This window comes from Bombus vancouverensis, chromosome 6, assembly GCF_051014615.1.
Source record: "Bombus vancouverensis nearcticus chromosome 6, iyBomVanc1_principal, whole genome shotgun sequence".
Taxonomy (NCBI): domain Eukaryota; kingdom Metazoa; phylum Arthropoda; class Insecta; order Hymenoptera; family Apidae; genus Bombus; species Bombus vancouverensis.
Genome location: NC_134916.1, coordinates 4,908,958 through 4,931,221, shown reverse-complemented (window position 1 = coordinate 4,931,221; position 22,264 = coordinate 4,908,958). Strand labels below are relative to the sequence as shown.

At 36.8% G+C, this 22,264-nt stretch overlaps 1 protein-coding gene across 2 annotated transcripts in view; it reads left to right on the top strand.

Annotated features, from left to right (window-relative positions):
- The window catches only part of TfAP-2 (transcription factor AP-2), an 85,547-nt gene that overhangs the window by 46,890 nt on the left and 16,393 nt on the right, over positions 1–22,264 (top strand). For both annotated transcript variants that reach the window (XM_033340820.2, XM_033340822.2), the window contains exons 3-5: positions 2,945–3,160; positions 3,372–3,423; positions 19,162–19,360. In XM_033340820.2, the coding sequence (XP_033196711.1) occupies positions 2,945–3,160; positions 3,372–3,423; positions 19,162–19,360 (467 nt within the window). The remainder of the gene's footprint in view (positions 1–2,944; positions 3,161–3,371; positions 3,424–19,161; positions 19,361–22,264) is intronic.

The following is a 22,264-nucleotide window of genomic DNA, read 5'->3' as shown; positions in this document are numbered from 1 at the left end:
GTTGCGTTAATGCAACATTTCATTTGCAATATTCTTGCAATCAATCTACATTATCAAATTCTGCTTTCTAACATTGCGATCGTGAAAGGCAATTCCAAAGATTCGCTCAATATCTTTTTCGTCGCTATTTCTTTCACGTAGACCCTACAATTTTCCGAGATTTTAAAGAAGTTATAGTATTTGCAACGTTATTTGGGAAAAAGTCGAATATTTTACGAACGTTCATGTTAAAAAAGTATTGATTAATGTTTGGATTTTAAGATTAAATACTATAAGACTGAACAATTTCATGTTTATCGAATGCACATACCTATTGATCATATCGAAGTTCATCATCGAGTTTCGCTAATCGGGATCTGCAACGTCGCTATGACATTCATGTTGATAAATGAGCTAGGTAACCTATGCCTGCTGAAATGTAAATGAGGTTATAGGTGTACATGCGCTTTTTTGGGATAGCATGTTTGCATGATGAGACGACGGTGTACGGCTAATTTGCCACTCTCGAGTATTAATATTAATGTCAGTGTCCGGTGGGTGATGAAGAATGTTGTAAGTAGTTAATTAGATGTGAGAAATTGTAGGGTGATTTGCATTAGTATAGTGGCTATAATCGTTTTTACTTTCTAGATAAAAATCTTCGTATGCGAACATCCTTGAATGTCATCGAATTCATTTATTTCGTGTATTTTATTCGACGGTTTAAAAATAGTTTAAAATTACTTAAATAATACTTTGTTAGTCCTATTTAATGACTTTCTAATACTTTTACTTGGTAAGATATGAAACTCATCTAAAATTCATTAAGGTATAATATATATAGGACTATGAACTTATTAGCATATATACGACTGTATCATCGAAAGTAGATTTTAATTGTTTTACCGAAAAGGATTGTAATTACGCAGTCGTAAAACGATGACTAACATTTTACTCGGAAAGAAGCAATAATTAATGGGTATCTAAGAAACAAAAAAAAGTCACAAAGAGAAAGTAGTACCTGCTCTTACATTGGTAAATATAAAATTATCGCTTTACGTTTTGGGCTTTGTATTAGCTACTTTCGTCTCATGTTTTCTCACCATTACATCTCAAACCATTAGAACTGTTTGACTTTGTTCACTAGATCAAATACTTAGTATACCGAAGCTTCATATTCGCTATTCCATTCGCTATTGAAAAGCGAACGTATCGCAACGATCTAGAATAGTCGTAACGGAGAAAACGATTACAATAGAACCAACAATCTGGAAAAGAAATCGGAGAAACGTGCGCAGAGATTTCTTCTCGATGCGAGAATCGCGTGGATCGCATAGAAAAGATGTACGACAATAATGGTAAGGGCTCGTAATACAACCGTATTTGTGACACGGCCGACTTGCAGTCTAGATAAAATCTCTGGTTTTTCTCGCTATATGTGATTAAGATTCCGAACATATATCTACCTTGTATTTCAATTCTTGGAAGATTGTCTTCGTTTTTTCCCCTCTATATTTCTCTGTAAGTACGTACGTATAGTTTCTTACATAAGAGACAAACTTCAACTTCGCGCCTGTAAGTACACGAACGTTAATCAAAATATGCAATTCGTTTTCGGTAGTAACAATTAATAAACAGTTACATGGATCTCACGGAGGAGTAATCACGCATACTTAGCCAAAGCGTGAACATTGAAAAATAATATTTGGTTACCGTATAAAATCGACGATCGTAAACATCAAGCTCCATCGCTTTTGAATTTTAATCTACTCATCCTATTATAATACTGATTATAATAATTTATGTAGGCAATGATATAACTACGTGTGTACTGAATGACAATAATAAATGTGATCTCTGGTAATAAACAAATATTTATGAACAGGTATGGTTATCGTTTACAACCTCCACACTGTGTCTTCTTAATGTATACGCTTTTGAAAACATGCCGTCGGTATTGCGATTTATAAATTTAATTTTTCTCCGGTTCGTCGAACGAGTGATATCGCTTAAAAGTGCGCTGCCGAGTAATTTACGTAATCGATACCGGATTTACTCAGCTTTTAATTGGTCTTAATATTGGACGTTCGCCTCGGTGAATTATCAGACCTGTTGAAATTTTATTTATACTTTGATTAAATTAACCCGATGTCACCGGATGGATTTATGGTTAATCTTGATACTGCTGAATGCAACTCGTTCCACGAAAATCGCACGCGAATTCACCACACGCAAGTTGATTTTTATAAATTCTCCGAAGAGTTTCTGTATAACGATTCCTCACGAAGAGGAAACAAAAAGTTGCGCGAATCAAGATTCGACTAACATTATTGCATTACGTGCTTCTACGCGATTATATCATGAGTTACTCGTCGAATCATCGAGACTTGGTCTAAAGGTACGAGAGCTGAGTCTTATTTCAATTTGACGTTTAGAAGTATTCATTATTTTGAGAAGAAGTTATATAGAGAATCTAGGAATCTAAGACTTAATAGTAATAGTAAGAGATTGTTATGGGAACATCAGCAATCGTGACATAAAAGGAATACGTGTTGTTTGTTGCAGAGTAAGCAGGCTACATTAGATTCCTGATATATCGTAACCTAAAAGATACGTTGTACTAACGTTGACAATACGAATAGAATGTACACTGCACGTGTTTCTAAATAAATGTATTCATGGCAACGTGCGGAGACTTACTAACAAAGTATATAATTAGCTATACCACGATTATTTCCATTGAGAGATTCTTTCATAGTTGAGTAATTTCGCAATTAACTCGAGTAGAAATCTTCGATATTTACTTTTGCCGATCGTATCAAGTAACTCAAAAATAGAACAATTCTATATCTGACCTAATTTTATTCTTTGTCTTCGCCAATTATAATTTTTACTTGCAAGCACTTTTTCCTATTATTTGTCAATATGTAAGTGAAGTAATATTTCTTTTGATATTTAATTTCAGACAAATATGCATGCGTCGTTTCCGTACGACGGTGGGCGCAGTAGTGGCGGAGGTGGTGGCGGCGGAGGTGGCGGTGGCGGTGGCGGCGGCGGTGGAAGGGGCGTCGAATATGGCGCTGTTCGCCGTCCTGACGCCCTTCTACCACCCCCAGGTCTCGACCAAACCGACCTCGTTCTCCACAGCAGCCTCGTAGACGACCCCCAGGTGAGCGACGATGTACGTAATCACAACACATTTTCTCTATTGAAATACTTATAATATTTATGAAAAATTTCAATCTTAATTACTAACATCATCCAGCAAATTTAAAAGACAGAGACTTAAAGAATTAATTTCTACGATCTTTCTCTTTCAATTCAAAATATATTCGAATATTGCTTTCTTATGAATGTGTTTATTTTAATCTTTTATATTATTTTTGTTTCAGAACACAAATGTAGACGATGGAGGGTTCATGAACGACCTGCCTCTCCTAAAAAGTAAGTAATATCTTGCTTTCTGCTACCTGCTACATTATCAATATACATTGCCATAAGATCGTGTTAAAGTATTCCATTTCAAAGTAAAAACGTTTATTTCATTTTATCGCGATAATTTTACTCCACCTTATCTTATCTCCTTTTCGTCCTACCAGTTCCTTACGGGTTTGATGCGCATTATCAAATGCGCCACTCAAATTTGCTACCTTATCAACGTGTTATATCGCTGAAGATGTTTTCTTAATTTCCAAAGCCATATAAGCTGTTTTAACACCACAAACATCGAATCTCTAACGAACCGACGAATTTACGCGATTCAACGGCGTAAAAAGCGACGTTTCAGGTAGGGATAAATGGAAAAAAAAGTAATGGACATTATCTCGGCGTGGAAAACGTGTCGGCCGCGCAACCGGAAATATAAAGTAGCCATGCCGGTAACTTGTCGCTTTTAATTAGAATTTATCTCCCAGAGTGTCGTATCGACTGCTCCTCTGTGAACGGAGTCTGAATTTCAAACTACGCCGAGAAGATAAAAAGGCGGATGGCCTCCATCTTCCTTCGCCATTAATACGCCACTAATGGTCGTAATTGCAAGGAAAATGAACCGCGACCGGACGTCATTGCGATCGTCGATCGTCCATCGATTTCTCGTGGTATATGGAGGGCTGAGAATCATATCAATGTAAATCCGCTTCACCTTCCATGAGACAGCGTTGGACATTTGATAATTTGATTATAGTTTAAACGAAAAATAAAGATTATCAATTGCGTACAAAATGTTACAAAATATGTTGGAAAATATTGCATAGAGATGACTGAGGTTTAGTTCGAAAGAAACATCTATGGATTACCTGGATTTCTCTCGACATTAGAGTAGGTACTGTGTACTGAAAACCACAATCATGCCACATCTAATCTTTCCTCGACCATTACACCATTCTTGTATGCCGAGATTCCTCGTTACGCGACAATAAGGCAAAAATAAACAGTTACGTTCCACCAAAGATCAACTGGTTTTTTGATCGAATATTGCCATTCTACCAATTAAGATAACCGCGATGAAAGCTACATAAAGTAATTCGTTGATTCCCAAACAAATAAATCCAATTTCCACCCGAAAATTATAACTCAGCACTTCGAAAAATTGATTTCTTATTTTCAAATCGGCGTCAAAACAGGCTAGATGGCTTCGAACTAGATAAAAATCTATACGCCATCGATCTAATTAAAGGTTTATCTTTGGAATTCGCCTAGCCGATAGTGGGTCGCGCTTTCACGTCAATCTTGCTACGGATTCTTGGAACTGTAAACATATAGATAACCAATTTATACAGATTGCAGCATAGTTTCGTTTAACACACGCAGACACGATAAAATTCTCATTAAAATTTAAATTATTGCATGAGTAGAATAGGGATATCGAGGTGGCAGAAACTGCCCAATATGCGCTATTACGTAACGCTGAGCCAGTTATCCGACAATGATGGGAAGGGAGAATGTGTCGTGGATCGTGACGATGTCTCTGTTATAAGAAATCGTGCGTTTCGATCGATGATGATCGCGTGTGTCGATGTGAGAAGAACGTACCGCAGCCAGGTGAACGTGTTGCGAAAGTGTGACGCGCGTACTTTGTCAATCCTCAGTCGATACTCAGATTTTACTCTCAGCTATGCTTTTTTCCGAACGGAGATCAAAGAATTTCTATCGTAAATTGCCGATTGTATACTCAAATTTGTCTCATAATTAAACAAAAGAGTGGAGAAACTTATATATCGATAACGAAGAATTATTGAGTCACCACTGATCATTGGCTAACTGTGAATCATTAATCGTTTTACAGTTATCAAAGTTTCGAAAGAAGATTTAGCCTATCGCGCTTGTCGTAAGTTCGATAACAAAACACAACGGCAACCCTCGACGATTCTTGATTTTTCTGAACAGACAACACAATGCCGGAAAAGGTGTACCGGTCACAATATACTGTACCGTATAACTAAATACGTTTCGGCAACGTGTCAGAGGTGCGAAGGAGAAATAAAACTAGAGTGGATGTGCCCGCAGGCGGATCGGATTTCGTTCATTGTCATTGTAATTTTTTGGCAGGGCGCAGTTTTCGGGGCGTTACACACCACAGGGGTATTACCTACAGATGGCTGTTTGTTCGAGTGTCACCGTGGGTTATTATATGCCTCGTTACTTGCCCTGTGACGGCTTATTTGGCCAGTTTTTCCTTCCCTTCTATTTCACTCCCCGCCGCCATTGTCCCTTTGTTTCCAACGACGTATCCGACATTGTGTCGTCGAATTTAGAAAGGTTTATCCTGACGCGTGTTCACTTTAACGTGACTTCTTTTCTCCTACCTACGTGCGAGATTTCGATGTGGTTCTTTTACTTTACAATCTTTATACTTTACAATCGAGCTTGTACGATGAATCTTCCTGACAAAAGTCGCTAAAAGTACCTTAGAATTTTCTTAGACGTTAGAGTAATATATACAAATGATAATGTACTAAAGTTGACATTTCTTTCGACACGATATATTTTCTAGTAATTTCTTGCTTTTTCGTATTCAATTTGTTTGCTTAAAGTATTCTTGTTGAAATAATTTATTGTTTTATCATCTGTATGATATTTCCGTCTCAACGTGCCAAATTCATAATTTCAATTTGTTAAACCCAAAATTATCACTCCCCCGCCCACATTCTGGTAAAAACTGCTCGTCACCGTTGGAATATCGAGTCGGTTGGCGAGAGCAACGACAAATACGTACAACCGACGACACAACATACGCGTTCCGTTTCTCGGAAGCCGGTTATACAATTACTTGCAGCTTACCTTGGCTCCTTCGTCACTCCTCGACGTGCTCCAGTTTAGCAGTTTAACGTTGCTCCGAGGTATACGAACGAAATGAATTTTTCTCGGAACTTCGAGCTGCAAGAAATTCAAAATTAAAAACTTTGTTCGTTGATTGAGGAAATTCAAGAACATTAAAATATATTTGAAGAATAAAAAAAGCAATTGTAAAAAAATATATTAGTTCGAAAATTAGCGAGAGCAGTTAATTATGGAGAACAGGAGAAGAATAAAAAATTTATATTTGGCTTGAAAAAGAAAATATTCCGCAGTTCATTTCAAGTTAGAATTTTTCGTTTGCTTAAACATTTGGTGACTATAACTGCAGGTCGTGGATAACTACTTGGGAAATCATTCTAAATTACAAGTTCACGTTGCACCGTGTAATCTGACATCTGTTGTCGTCTGCTTGCAGTGTTCATCAGACATTATTTGGTGTAATCTGTTCCTCTTTGGATAAAGAATAATATATCGAGACTCTGATAATATTTACAAACCGAAAGATTTACAGTCAAACTTTACAACTGCAAGATACTTTTACAATTTTCCACTGCTTTTGACTTATCAGATTCTTTTTTAATTCCAACAAATAATCACGAGAGAAACGCGAGAAACATTAACGAATTTCAAACGTAAGTAATTTCCTAGCTACTGAGTCTGCATAAAGAGAAAAAGAGATCCCCGTAAGGAATAGAAATAAATAAGAATCGTAAGGAATGGAAACGAGTTTTTGTGGTGTCGGAGGCCGAGCCATGTTAGAACTAATTAATCATTCAAATGAGGCCAACAGACGGCACGCTTTTACTATGTTAATGATTTTTCTAATTTACCTGGTCAATGGCGTCCGGTCAATTAACTTTCGTCGTTATGGAACCTCCAAACAGCCACGTTACGCATTGTGCTTTTAAATTACTGAACGAACTTGACGTATACTTGGTATTGCCAACCGTGACAGAGCTCGAATCTGAAAATTATGCGCGCCTTTCCACGTCGATCGACTTGACTTATGACCAGAACCGTAATTTACTATTTACGAAGCCTGAACATGGTATGTTTTGGCTATCGTGAGAGTTGTCAGATTTGTTTTATTAAGAAGGTATTATGATAATATCATTTTAATCTTCGACAAACCTGTTTCACACGTTCAATACATACGTGTAAAGTCGTCTTGTTATTGTTGGTAAATGAAATTTTTTATTTGTGTCAATGAATTGTATAATTTGTAATCTACGAAGTTTTCCGTTTGTCGAATCTCTTATATTATGTCCACTTTTCTTGCGTGTAATTTTTACGACATATGAAATTCTTCGTTCGGTATATCATCAAGGTTGATTTTTAATCACCAATTATACTTTGATCGAGTGCACGTTGAAGCATTTATGATTTTTATATTAAAATGGGAGAAATTTCGTTCGATCATTCATTAGTCGTCACATTTGAATAATCCGTTTCCCTCGCATCTTTTAACACAGTAAAGATTATATATCGTTCAACTATTTTACTAGCATTTTATCTACATATCTTAGCGGTTTAATTGTGGGGCATTAAAGAATTGGTTACATCATACACAAGAAACCTGTTTCCAATGAAACTATTTCTATGCATCTTTTTCTTATTTGATTACATTTCTAGCGGCTGGTTGCATTGCTAATGCTGAATTTTACATTAGAATTCGTGTCTCGTTATCCCTTCTCTAGAATAGCTTAGGCAATAGTGATCTTTGAAAAATTAAACAAGACCACTTTTTAGTTGACCAAGAATATCATACCAAACTTCATATATTAAGTTTCAAAGACATACAAAAATTTTACTCATAATATTTAATTACATAGAACTATGTGCAATCGTGTTACACCATAATCTTGCTCGCCATTTATCTAGTTTAACCACTAACTTCAAGATAAAATCCTCTCTATAAAATTCATCTAGATACTTTCAAACAACCTTATCCCACGATAATTTCATTTGATGGTTCCACAATTTATCAAACGTACTAATTACCTGACAGATTACACATTTAAAAAGTTTAGTAACATCAGATCCGTATCGACTTCTATTTATCTCAACGCATTTGCTAACATGAATTTTGGTTTGGGAGTTCGATGTTATACATATGTGACAGGGATAATTTTTCTTTTCATAGTCACAGCTATCACAGATAAATTAAGAAAAAGAACGAAGCCTTTGATATGTCCGGGATAGCCTTAGTAGGAAAAATATTAACTGAAACGAGACTATCCAAAAACGAACATTGACTTTTCTTAAATCAAAATTTATACATAATGTAAACAATATAAAGAACATAATACGATCTGCTCTAGTTTTCGTTCCAATCATGGCAGCAAACGCGTTAACAGCAAATGACAAAACTTTCTGACAAATTTAATCAACAAAATCAAAATTTATCCACAATGTAGAAAATATAAACAACATAATACGATCTGCTCTAGTTTTCGTTCCAATCATGGTAGCAAACGTGTCAACAGCGAATGATAAAACTTTCTGACAAATTCAAGCCTATCAAACAGTCCTAGACTAATCGAGGACATTCTCAAGCGTGCTCGGTAAATCGATTTCAATCGAATGAAAGTCGAGTCGAGAATCAGCGGTAAGTGGCTTTTTGACATTGTTCCGTTAGAAAGGAGTGGAATTGTCGGGCTGTCGCGTTAGACGGATGAAGGGCGGCCACCATCTTTGTGCAAGGGCGAGCCAACCTTTTAGAATCAAGGCCTAATGAAATTAACGAGGACCAGTGGCGCGTTGCCCTCGGGCCAGGTGGATCCCTGCCTCGCGATTACACCCCTGTCGTGCCGTGTCTTGCCGTGCCGTGCGGCAGGGTCGAAAAGTCACACCCCAGTCGCTTGGTGGTAACCAATCAAGGTCGAGAAATAAGTGAACTCGTTCGTACGCGGCGATTGGTTAAGTTTCCGGGACGTTGATTGCCCAGGAAATTGTGCGTGCGCGGGACTCTGCACGTGCGAACTTGGGCCAACCGGCTCAAGGCTATTCTCACTTTTGCAAATTAAGGGCTTTTACGTATGGAATGCATGCAGGTTTTAACATGCGGGTTCGAGATCTCAGACTGGAACGGTAGCATTGGTATGTTTCAGCGTAGAGATAAAAATAAAATGATGAAAATAATTTTGCAAATAAAATATTCTTTTTCTGTGGTACAAGTTATATTGTTTTTGTTTTAATAGCGTTTTTGGTAATCGTCAAGAATTGATATCTTTTGCAGAAGGTATTAAAGAAAAAAGATCTGTTATTAGGGTCAAGGTATTAAAGAGAAGTCTGACGGCTCATACTACTAACGACTGAGCAATACACTGATATTTAATCAATGTAAATGGGGATAATTTTATAAATGAAATATTTTTCTCTGTGGTACGATTATATCGCTTTATTTATTCCAATAGCGTTTTCATAATCTGTATATCGAATGAATAATCTTTATACAGATTGTTAGAGAGAAAAGGTTAACTTTTTATCATTGATAAAAGTAACGAGAATTAGTCTCGATCAATCTTTTCTAGTGCAAATAGAACAACAAACTTTTATTTTCGAGACACTCTTACATTCATCGCAAATTAAATCCTGATCGGAACTAGTCGTGGAAAGTGTCGGTAATTTTTCATCATACTAGGACACAGTATGAGAAACAGTTTGGAAAGGAAGAAACTGACATGTAATTCTGTATTCGAAAACAAGTATGGCTAAAGTAATGTCCGTAATAGAAACTTTATTCGAATAATTACTCAAACGCACCCTTATTACAACTTTGATTGATAATCAACCATATAGCACTGTGAAATAAAAATACGACTAAACAAATGATGGGCTTGCAAGAGCAATTAAAACATCACGTTACTCTGGAGAGGATCTTTCGAGCGAGCACGTAAGTACTTGCGTACGTAACTCTTGAAAGATTATCTAAAAGCTGTGATGGAGGAGCGAACGGTAAACGCGAGGTGTATCTGTCGGCTGAATACAAGGAAAGTTTGACAGCTATTTACGTAACGTGAAATTCAGCCTTGAGCAATGATATTTGACGTGATAAAATCGACTGACGCATCGATCTACGAAATTTATCATTTTGACAAATGTGTAAACAAATATTTACTTTTGTTTATTTCTATGCGATTGTGATATTCTGCCTATCGCAGCCTTTTACTTATGCATTTGTATCATGCTCTTTTGTTAGTTTCGTTCGTGGCAAATCATAGTATATTATGAAATCAGAAGTTTCGTGAACATGAGGTTTAAAGAAGATCAATTATGTTTGTGTCATATTCCTTGACAGGTCTTCAGACGTTATTAAATTCAAAATTAATTTCGCTTTTCTCTAAATATTCTTCTATGAATTGCCTTATGATTTTTTTTTTGTAAATAATTAAGCTAATGTTACCTATTAGTTGACGTAACGTTATGTCAGATGTTACCCATAGGTAGTTTCTATTTGAGGGAATAGAAATTGAAATTAGAAGAATTTGTCTTTTGAAATGTTTCTTATTCTTAATTATTTTAAAAATTATTCCATCTATTTAATGCAAGAAAGACTTATCTTTTATTCAACCCATGCAGACTGTCACAAAGAACTCTTTAAATTCGTTTCGTAACACGGTGAAAATTCGATCGAACCGGTCGATATATCGGTATCCCGAAAAACAGGATCGCATCAGTTATCGATATATCGAATCGGTATTAACAACTGCTGTCCCGTCTTAATTACAAAGCAACGAAACCGCTCGCGTCGATTAATTTGCGGTTCACACTATGTACACGCTTGCATCCGGCCGCGAATGTATTAATTTATCAATACACCTGTGTAATAATCGCGTTATGTAATCGTGCCATAAATCATAAATGTACGCGTTCACCGGATCGACTCATTAAAATCATGGACATTGGCAATTGCATCCACTAGTAATGATTTCTCTAAACAACCCCGGGGCTATAGATAATAGCGAATCGTTGTGGATCATGGTTCGTGAAGTTTCTTCTCGTACGGGCGACGATTGATAAATCGACGATCAGTCCGGAGTAATCGCCTTTTCTCTGGCTAACTTTTCACTGGCACAGACGTATATATTTCACCGACTGATCGCTTTCGCAACTTTTGTCTTTTTTCTCTTTTCTTTTTCTCCCACTGTTTCGATTTCTTAATAGAATTTTTACCTTTTAACAGCTTTGTTCGCCATCAATCTTGGCAAGTATCGCGGCGATAACGGTTTTATTACCAGCTTGAAATTAGCAACCAAACGTGATTATCGGAGTGATTAATGCAATTTGATGTAATCGTTCGATATAGCCATCCTTATGATTTTACTATGTTTGAAGAAGAATCGTTTCTGTATTCCGATTAATGCTGGTAATATTTCCTTTTGATATTTTAATTTCGTTTCTCAATGTTTAAACATGAAAGAGATTCTTTGCTACATTGAAACCATGTTCTTTTTTTTATTGTATACATATAATGTTCTTTTAGATAGAAAAACAGCACCTCTGATATTTCTCAATACTTCAATATTCTTGGCTAAATAGAATTTTGTATACATAAGCAGGTATATATTAGTATTCAAATATTGATCTCAAATGCTATTCGCTGAAAAGAAATGAAATATGTAGTTTTTAGCTTCAGTTTACGTGTAAATGCTTTCCAAGAATACATATAATTTCTAATTACATCATTATAATTTCTAATTACAATGATTCATCTATAATTCATCGATGGACGTTGCGTTATAAAAATATGAAAAATAGGAAGTAGAATTCTTTAGCAATATTTTGCTATACATTTTCTTTTTTCAAGCATGATTATAAATCTTTGCATAATTATTGGTGTTTTTGTTACTTCTAACAGAATCAGTTTCTTAAATATGTATTCATTCACTTCGTTATAAATCTTAGACTCGCAACGTTTGAAATTGCGTAGTTTCTCGCATGTTCTCATCGAAACATTCAAATCAAACTGAAGCTTTACTATTTTACAAATATTGTACTGTTATTATTATTTTACAGTAGATAAAACCAAGGAAGGTTTAAACGTGAAAGTAGCCGGATTCACGGATATACACACTCCCTTTCTTCTCCTACATGATTTTGTAATCAGGAAAAATGTAGCTATCACATCCGGTCATTAGCCGTTAAAATGATAATTGTGCTCCTGTTTTTTGTCACGCTATGAACAATTTTAATGCCGCTGGAACTTGATTCATGTAAAAACGTGTCGTATTCCTGCACTGAATGTTTCATTCAGAACCGATGGTTTAAATTGTTCTTGGACGAAGCAAATATCTTATTTAGTAGATTGACCAGTTTTCTTTAATAACAGCTTAATGATACCTAACTCTTTTAACTCTTTTGAACTCTATTTTGAGAAACTACTCTGGAACTATTAAAGATTTCAGCTCAAGTATAGTATCATTTGAACTTTCCGAATTTCGAAACATTTTGTAAGAGAAACCTTTGATTAACTACTTAAGCAAACTAACCAAAAGAATAAGTTCAACTTTAGTTTTACACTATCAATAACTAAGACAAAAATCGATTTTGTGACATTTCTCTTTGCAAAAAGACTTAAGAAACAATCGCATAATATCCTACCATATGTTCAATCAGAAGCAAAATACTTGTTTCGCGCGCTATTTAAATTGTAGCGGCACATGAGGCAGAGGACGACAATTAAAATCATGTTGTTATTTTGCCTCGGAGTATCAAGACCGTTAGGTTACAAGTAATGTAAGAACAAATAGACTCCGGGCAAAACTATGTCGCTGCTACATGTAACCGTCGAATGAAGATGAATTTGAATTTTCCGACTCTCCGGAAACAAACGGACTCAAACGGACACAATCGCGAGCGACATAGTACATATGCAGTTACAGTCAGTTGTCGATCTGTTATCAACCAGTTATCAACAAATTATCAGCGATCTAATTATCGAGTTATTAGCGATCCTATTTTACGACTTATACACCGTCTTAGCGAATCGGTTAGTACGACATTATCTGTATACTAATTTATCATTTTAAATATATTCGACGGTTTCAACAACGAGCAACCTCGTCCATTAAACCTCACCGATCAACCAGCCTCTACACATAAACCCCTACAAAATTAAGGCCCATTATCGTGAACTTCCTGCCAATAACTTCTACGAAACGCATTCACGACCGTGTGTGGGTACATTCTCGGCAAATTACCAAAGATTTGCCTTCTGTCCTCCCCAATAGGATAGAAGCGTGCATCTGTACAGGTAGAAATTCCTTGTGCACCGTTTGACCATCGAAGTTGCTTCATTGACGGCCAACATGTTCCGGTCGTTGTGCTCCCGTTTGCTTCTCGATCGTTTCCGCTGGAATGAAAATTGTACCCCTTACACGAACCACGATCGCTATTAACTACAACTAGTACGCGTGTAAAGGTGCTACCGAAGTGGCAATATGTTCTTTCGTACATGCTCCATGACGATCCCCTTTCTTTTCTCTCTCAATTCTGTTTAAACCTAATGTTTTGATATTTTGCAATGAAAAAATTGGCAATTTCTTTCCGCAATAATTTTTAGACTTCTTTTAAGCACCTTTTCCAAGTGTTTGGAGATAGATATTTGCAGGATAAACTGTACAGTTTAATCGACAAGTTCATTATCATATAATTACATATAATTTCAATTATATAAAATCTGCATTCAGGAAACCGTAAGTCATTCTACGTTCCAGTATGAATAACATTACGACTTCCTAATGTAGATGGGATTACTGCAACATGAAACATTTGCATTTTATCGACGAGATTAACAACACATGCTTTGCAATTAATTTTTTTTCTCTGTGATTTTCATTCCGGTTCTATTTCGAAAATAAAAGATATAGCGAAAATTAAATATTTTTTAAACGGTTTTTCCTATATTTTCCTATGTCTTATAAGGAACTCGTGATGAATAAAAATAGAATTTTAAAAAGTCATCGAATTCGAAGTAACAAGCGTGATATATTCTAGACTGCATGCATGCCAGAAACTTAACTGCAATAAGTTTATTCTTGAGCACCCTTGGGACGTTTTTAAATCTTGCTTGAATCGTATTTTCATATTTAATTAGACAGTAAATGACGAATGATTTATGCGTATCACGTACAGAAATCGCGCATGGATCGATGTTTGTTGCGTTGAAATCCACCAGCGTTCAAAAAATAGAAACTTCAAGATATGCAAAATCTTTGACACGTGTGTGCGATAATGAGAGCGATAACGAGTAATGACAGAGCGAGGCTGTGTTAATGGATAGGTATATTTAAATCGTCTTACTTTTAATGTCGCTGATTTCTTTGAAACTACTCAATTAACCATTGGAATGTGAAAATTACGGATAGGATATACTCTGGTTATTAGAAATCAGAAAATTAACGATTGTTAGATGCTACTTGATGTTATTAACATTGATTTAATATATAATTTAGTTAATTTGATTTGTCACAAGAAATTGTTATAAAACAATTTGTTGCATTAAAATACAAGAACAGGACTGTATTAAAATATTTTTTAAATCCACGCATATTTGCGACACGAAGAAGCAATTAGGAAATTTCTCTTCTTTAGTCTTTTATTTCGATGCATCGTAAAAGAAGACAGAAAGTTTCAACAAGAGAAAATATTGCCACATAATTATCAACAGACCTCACGATTACGCGACGCGTTATCAAACTTTTCGCTAGATAATGTCACTCCATTGTAACTCTCCCAACAATATAATAGCATTCCAACGTGGAAACCCGCCCACGTTTTGCTACAATCTACCTGTCAGACGGTTGTTTCGTGCCCGAGATCCAATGATGTCAATGAAAGAAGTTTTATTCAGACTCCCGATCAAACAGCAGCGACGATTTATCGCTGTTCGAGAGCTTAATTGACTACCCACGCTTTGCAGTCCCGCTGATCCCATGTCCCCGACAAACAATCATTCCTTCTCTTATCAATGAAAAATATTAAGTTGGAGTATCATTGCGAAAATAATCTCGCAATGATACTTTAATCATAATGAAGCATGATGATATAAAAGTAGATAATTCCATTCTGTTTCTTTTTTATTAATTAATCCTTACGCGTTGAAAATATGAAAGTATAAAAGCTTGGAACTTTAATATCTTAAAAAATTTGCAAACGTGCGAATGTTTATTAAGAATATAATACTCCAAAATTACCATTGATTTCAAAATTAATTTCAGATGAAAAAATTCTAAAAAGAATCACGGTGTTTATCGTCGTCCGAACAATTAAAGAAATCATTGTCACTATTGCTTTCATTGCCACAAGTTAGGCCGTTACCACGAAGAATCGTCTGGCGCTCATTATCGCGTCTGATTATTGCTATGTTACAAACACTGTAATTAACATAAACGTAGGTTACATGTAGCCCTGCAGAAGCTATAGAACTAGTCGTTTTCACGGTTCTAGAAGTCGTGATCAAGGATCTTAACACTTTTGTTTGATCAACTCGGGTAATATATCCACGTTGGCCGGGTGACAAATTATCTGGTGGCGACTTCCTAGACGTTATCTCGGGCTAAAACAAGACACCGCCGATCCCGGGATACAGAGGCGAGGATGTTGTCGTAGATACATGTCTTCTATACCAGTCCCTCGTCAAATAGAGTGTAAAGGATGAATGAAAATCTCATTAGTCGACTAAATTTCAAATTTATACAAAAAATTTACAGCACGGTGGCGTTCTGAATGATCATGCTTTCGCTGTCGTATCAGGCTTTGATTCATGCGACATTTTGTTTGTTGCTTAGACTTCTATGTATGGATGAAAATGGAAGGGTAATAACTTGAGAAAATAAGTGAATTATTACTGTCGATTACTTAACTACGCCTCTATATAAACAGAATTAATTAGAATCGAATAAAAATCGATGTTATTTACTTATAACATGGATTCCTACGAACTTTAATAACTTAGTGATAATATCTACCACCGTTCTTGATAACAAATTAGTGATAATATGTAAATCGAGGGGCAATCTCTTCAGTGTAAAACGCAACGATAAAGAGAACATGGAGTTTAAAAAGGGAAAAAAGCGGAATGTTAGGTTTTTTTTCGAGTACACCTGACAATTATCATCGTGAATGAATTTCAATATATAATTTCAGTCGCCATTCGTTGCATTGCCATTTAGTTAAGGTCGATAGAGAAAGGATCAAGTACTTCGGTAACTTTGTCCTTTAGATTCTAGACAGAACGCATTTGTCATAATAGCGAAATATTTCGGCTTTTTTCTTTCTTTTAGTCGATTCGAATGTAGTGTTAACGAGGAATCATCGCTGGAAAACGGCATCGATGAAAATGTCATAGAACCGTTTATCCCTGCGCGTGGCCGTTGAATTAACCGATACATGCCTTTGTAATTAACTCACGATCGATTGACCGATAGCGGTCTCATCGATGAGTGAGACCGTTTCACAATTCACATCGGCAAAAGGTTAAAACAACCCTCTATAATTACACGTTTTACAGGACTACGTTTTACCGTGACCAACGTAAGCAAAGCATGAGTTATTCCCATTAAATAAATTAATGCACCTTCCAGTGCCGTTACCGAGATGAAGATAACAGGCTAAGATAACTTGAGAAACACTTCGAAGATAGCCACAGCGTTCCTTCCTTCTATTTTTTTCTCTCGCTTCGAATGATTCCTTCTGACATTTGATACTACGATTGTGTACGATGGTCCGTGAACCACATGTAACTTTCCAAGTAGACAAAGTATGTAAAGTAAGTAAAGTAAAGAATCTTTAAACGAGTGGGATTGATAAAAAATGAAAAATAAAATAGCGTACTAGCTAGCGGTCGTGATTAATAATTGAATTCGATCGCCAAAAGCGTCGAATATTTAATTTCTCTACACTCAGAGCACTCGAATTGCAAAATTGATACGGTGAAAGTTAGAAAGTAAGGAAATATGTAATTTTAGTTCTTTCACAGTTATAAAAATTATTAATGCATAAGTCTATGTATCTTTCGTTCAAATGTATCTTTCTTCGAGCTACGAAATTGTCTGGTCAGTTTCATCGACAGACTGCTTACCGTTACACGATTTTCTACCGCTTCATTCTCGAGATTACGATTTATAAGCGCGGAACAAATCCACGTCGACCTATTTGGTTCGCGTAGAAATTTATTACCCGCTTGACCCGGCCGATCGAGACGTCGTTGTGGATTGATTCTACTTGACAACTTGTTTGCACTCTCTTCCTCTTTCCCTCTCCTGTTGTGCCTTCTCTCTCTCTCTCTCTCTCTCTTTTTCTCTCTTTCTCTCTCATGTGTTTTCACATACACAAACGCTATACAAACGAATTACGCGTCAATCCAAATCAAATCTCAACCAGATAAATGGTATTGTATTATAACATACGTGGGTATTTTATGATACAATAAATTTCACCAGATTTCTACGGTAAGAATTGGTATTTGTAATAACATGGAAATTACAATACTGGAAAATATTTTTACTATCCCTAATTATGATATTTCAAACATTTAATAATATTTTGATGATGGCAAAGTTCTTGCTAAATATTTTCAATGTTTAGAAAAACTCTTGCCCTCAAAATTAAGGCGCTAAAACCAATACTACGTACAATATACTATAAACCTATGTTTCACTCGAATCATCGAAAGCGGAACGGAACTTTTATGCGTAAAACCTAAACATTATACGAAAATAAAGGACGATAAAAAAGCGGCATACTTCGTTGTCGTATTACAATATTTTTCAGCAACAATTTCGAAGATATCGATTTAAAACTAGCGTTCGTTTTAAACGGCTATAAACCATAGGTATACCTCATGATCGAGCGAAGTCAACGATGAAGAGTTTCAAGTTATAAGTTGACCATCGATTTGCCTTGTAATAACACAGCTTTGTCCGAACCCCGCGGCCTTATATTAAGCATTCCAGAGCAACGATGCAATAATGCGGGACTATCGGTGCATAGAAACGAAAACGGGACGAGGTACGGCGAATTTAAAATATTTCGCGGAGGATATTGCTCCGATATCATGGTTGTGCACCTATACAGATAGACTTGGACCGGGTATAAGGTAATTTCAGAAGAACCTACGGTTTCGGTATTCCTTATCGGCCACTCGTTAAACCCTCTTTGACCTTTTATAGGAATAGAACACTGTATTCTTAAGTGGATTATTGCGTTCCTTTCATCGACGGAACAACATTAATTGGACAATATTTTGCGAAATAGAATAATTTATTTCTTTCGCTGTTTCGAATATTATTTTTACTTTTTGTGATCTCAGAAAATGAACAAGGGGAACAGAAAATGACAATGAAAACGTAGGAAGCAGAAAACGATAATGAATAACAAGCATTAAATATGTACGATATGTATGATATAAATAATATGATATAAATAACACACCTGATGTATCTCAAAGTTGGCATTTATAAAACTAACATGTTTTTACTATATAAATAATATCGTGTACTTTATCGAACATTTAACCGACTATATCAGCAAGTTTAATCACTTGGTTTTCAGAAACATCTTTGCATTTACGTTCATCGTATCCTGAGAAACATCGTTAAACACGAGGCTAAGATTCACAGGCATCGATCTAAAATGCCACATTTCAATTGCTTAGAATTTAAAAAAAAACGATCAGAAATTTCTTAAACCTTACATGGTACCGCAGTCTCGATATCCTTCGATACGTTTTAATCGATGAACGTTCATTAGTACATCGACTTCATTTGCATCGTAAATTAAAATGTTGAACCACTTTCTCGTCCCAGTACATCGGTTAATTGGTTTCCAATCGTTGAAACGCATAATTCTCAGATGTAAACGTGGGTTGTTCGTTTGTTGTAGACATGAAACCATCGGACAGGAGTGAGAAGGCGATGCTAAGTGGGAACGCGCAGCCTTCGGACGTGTTCTGTTCGGTTCCAGGACGATTATCGTTACTAAGCAGCACCAGCAAGTACAAAGTTACGGTAGCCGAGGTACAAAGACGACTATCGCCACCGGAATGCTTAAACGCGAGCCTCCTCGGTGGAGTCTTACGGAGGTAAGATATTGCTTTGAAACTGTCACTGTCTGTACCAGCTCCTCGTTTGCATAATACAATTTTATAAGGAGATTAGCCCCGTCCGTAGTAAGACAGTGACGCGACGTTGTTACACGACGTGTCGTTACACTCTGAGCGACGAACCATCGTGAAAGCTCCAACTCTTTCACTGAAACATTCGATACAACTTCGTTTTTTCACTTCGTTTTAAAGGCTATTTCAACATTATCTTAGTTCTGTAACGTACGATGTAGAAAATTTAATATGGCAAATTAAACTTTATATCGGTAGTATAATATTAATGCAGATAATTAAAAATTATAATCGAGTTGAATTTGTAACTATACGATATACTAAACTTGATCTCATCGCTACCTACGCTTGGTAATCGAAATCTAGAAATTGAATTATCTGGCGGCACACAAACTACCATTTCCTCTTACTCAAATTAAGTAGTACGTGTTAAGTATTTTAACGGTATCGCTTGATGCTCACCGATACATTATCTAAAGAGAGACGCGTAGGAACGATGCGAAACACGAGACACCGTGTTGCTGTGAATAACATAAACACTTCCGGACATTTGTCGTTGGCGGTAGAAACATCCGAGAGGGTTATACCATCGTAGGGGAACAATGGCCTGGACCAGGGAATAGTCACGGAATAACCAGAGAATAGTCAAAGAATCGAGATACCGATACGTTTAACCGTTACGAGACTTCATCCAGTCAGTTAATTAATAAACGTGCGTTCGCTTCATTCGGCCACCTCTTACTCGAGCACGGACAGCCGGCTGATTTATGAGTTTCTCCCTTGGAAGCGGGAAGAGCCGTTCTTTATCTGATTCACCATTTTACTCGGCCAGAACATTATCCGTTGCGCAATGCTTTATCACCAAAGGCGTGGATAAATCACCGGTATCTACGGCCGGATGTATCTCACGCACGTGAAACGTATACATATAGTATATACGCAAACTCGTACGTGGATCAGTGTATGACGCACGCGGTGTGTTCGACTTTTTGCTCGAGGAATCGCCGATTACAAACGAAAGAGAGATCTGACTGATTGTGAGATTTAACTCGGAGCTACGTATAGCCAGCCGTAATAAATAGTAATAGAAAGTTGTTCGTCTTCGTCGCTCCTGATACGCGAGACTTTAACGGCAACGGAGGAAACAGTGATGCGAGTCAATGCTTCCACGTTCGCGGAAATACGAAGATTTGATTGCCATGTTTAAATGGAGGGTAGTATGATTTAACGTGTCTGCGTCTGGATAATTTCTGTAGAACGTATCAAAGTTATTAGGGATTATAATTTTTATGGGATCAAAGTGAAGAATTAGTGCCAACTGTAATATTTTGTTATTATAAGCAAACAGAATTCTGGTCGTAGGGATTTAACATTGATGGTCGTTGCTATATCTATATAATCGTGAGTGATCGATCGGTGGATAAATAACGATCCACAACTCATGAAGGCGAAACATCGAATACCGTTACCATGCTTTAACGTTAATAACAAAATTAATCACAAAGCGCTAAACAAGAATTTCAATCACTGGGCACAACCATCACAAAACCATTACGAAACCTTAGACCCATGTTTGCCTTCTTTGAATTCATAAACCTTCTCCATACAAAACACTCGTGAATGCCTCGAATCATTCAGAAATCCATGCTTCTCTCGTCGCGGCTGTAACAAGCACCGATCAAACGAACAAAAACAGTTGTAACGTTCTCCACCCGCCTACGCGCGCGAACTCGTAGATGGCTAACTACCCATAAAACGTAGCCCACGGCCTCTCGCGGTTAGGATTATCCGCGGATCGAACCTCAGCAAATTCCACGAGAACGCGAGCTGGATAAGTGGGGGTGGAGGAAAAAAGGAGAACGCTGAATAAACTGCCAATAAAGCGGCCGATCTATCCCCGATGCAAATGAGACATTAATAATTGCATAGCTTCGAGTGTCAATTCCTGGTTGTACGAGCAGCCCTCGGGCTGGCAGCGTTACATTCGACGCACACCGCAGACCGCGACGATATAATTCATCCATTCGAATAGCGATCTGGCTGATAATTACACGCGCCGGGTTCTCTTGCCACCATACATTTCTACCGTGCCCATCTGCCTTTCTTTTGTCTCTCGTGTCCTCCTCTCTCCACCTCACCAGTCCTCATAGCCAACTCCTGTTCCTCCGCGACGCGTTCCCTATCTTCACGATGGATTAAGGTTTACGCTACGACACGGCTTTTACGCTACGAGTCCAAGAGAACGATCATGCGTTCGTTTCCGAGACGCAGCCGCTTTAAAACTGCCAGTTGCTCTGCCAAAATTATAATAGCAGCTCGTCCGATCGATCCCCTCACGAGGATGACGTTTAAATATTTTATTAATCGCCAAAGCGCGCGACGATTCTGAAATTCGCCTCTGCGGTGATGATTTTAAAGCAGAACTGAGAGAACAGGAGGTTGCTAGTTCGGGCAACTTATATATGATCAAGGATTTTGATACATGAGTACGGTACTTTTATTGAATGCAAGGAATTGATCCTGATGTAACTATAGTAGAGTTTAGCAACGATGCATAAAAGTATAAGCTTCGTGTGAGCTGCTACATTAATTTAAATCAACACGCGTTCATTTTTGACGAAGTGGACTCCCGAGAAAAATAAAATATCCCGTAAAATTAAATGAATTGTAATTTTTCTTACTTTTTTAACCGTTATTAAATAAGATACGTGTTAATTATGTATCACATCTCCTTAGATATAAAGAAAGATAAACTCGTACAGGTCATAAGCTGTAAGCGCAATTGACATTTTAACAATTCTTTACGATGACGGAACGCCACTAACTTCTTTTCGCATTTAAATTACGAGTGATTATGTCTGAAAAGCTATT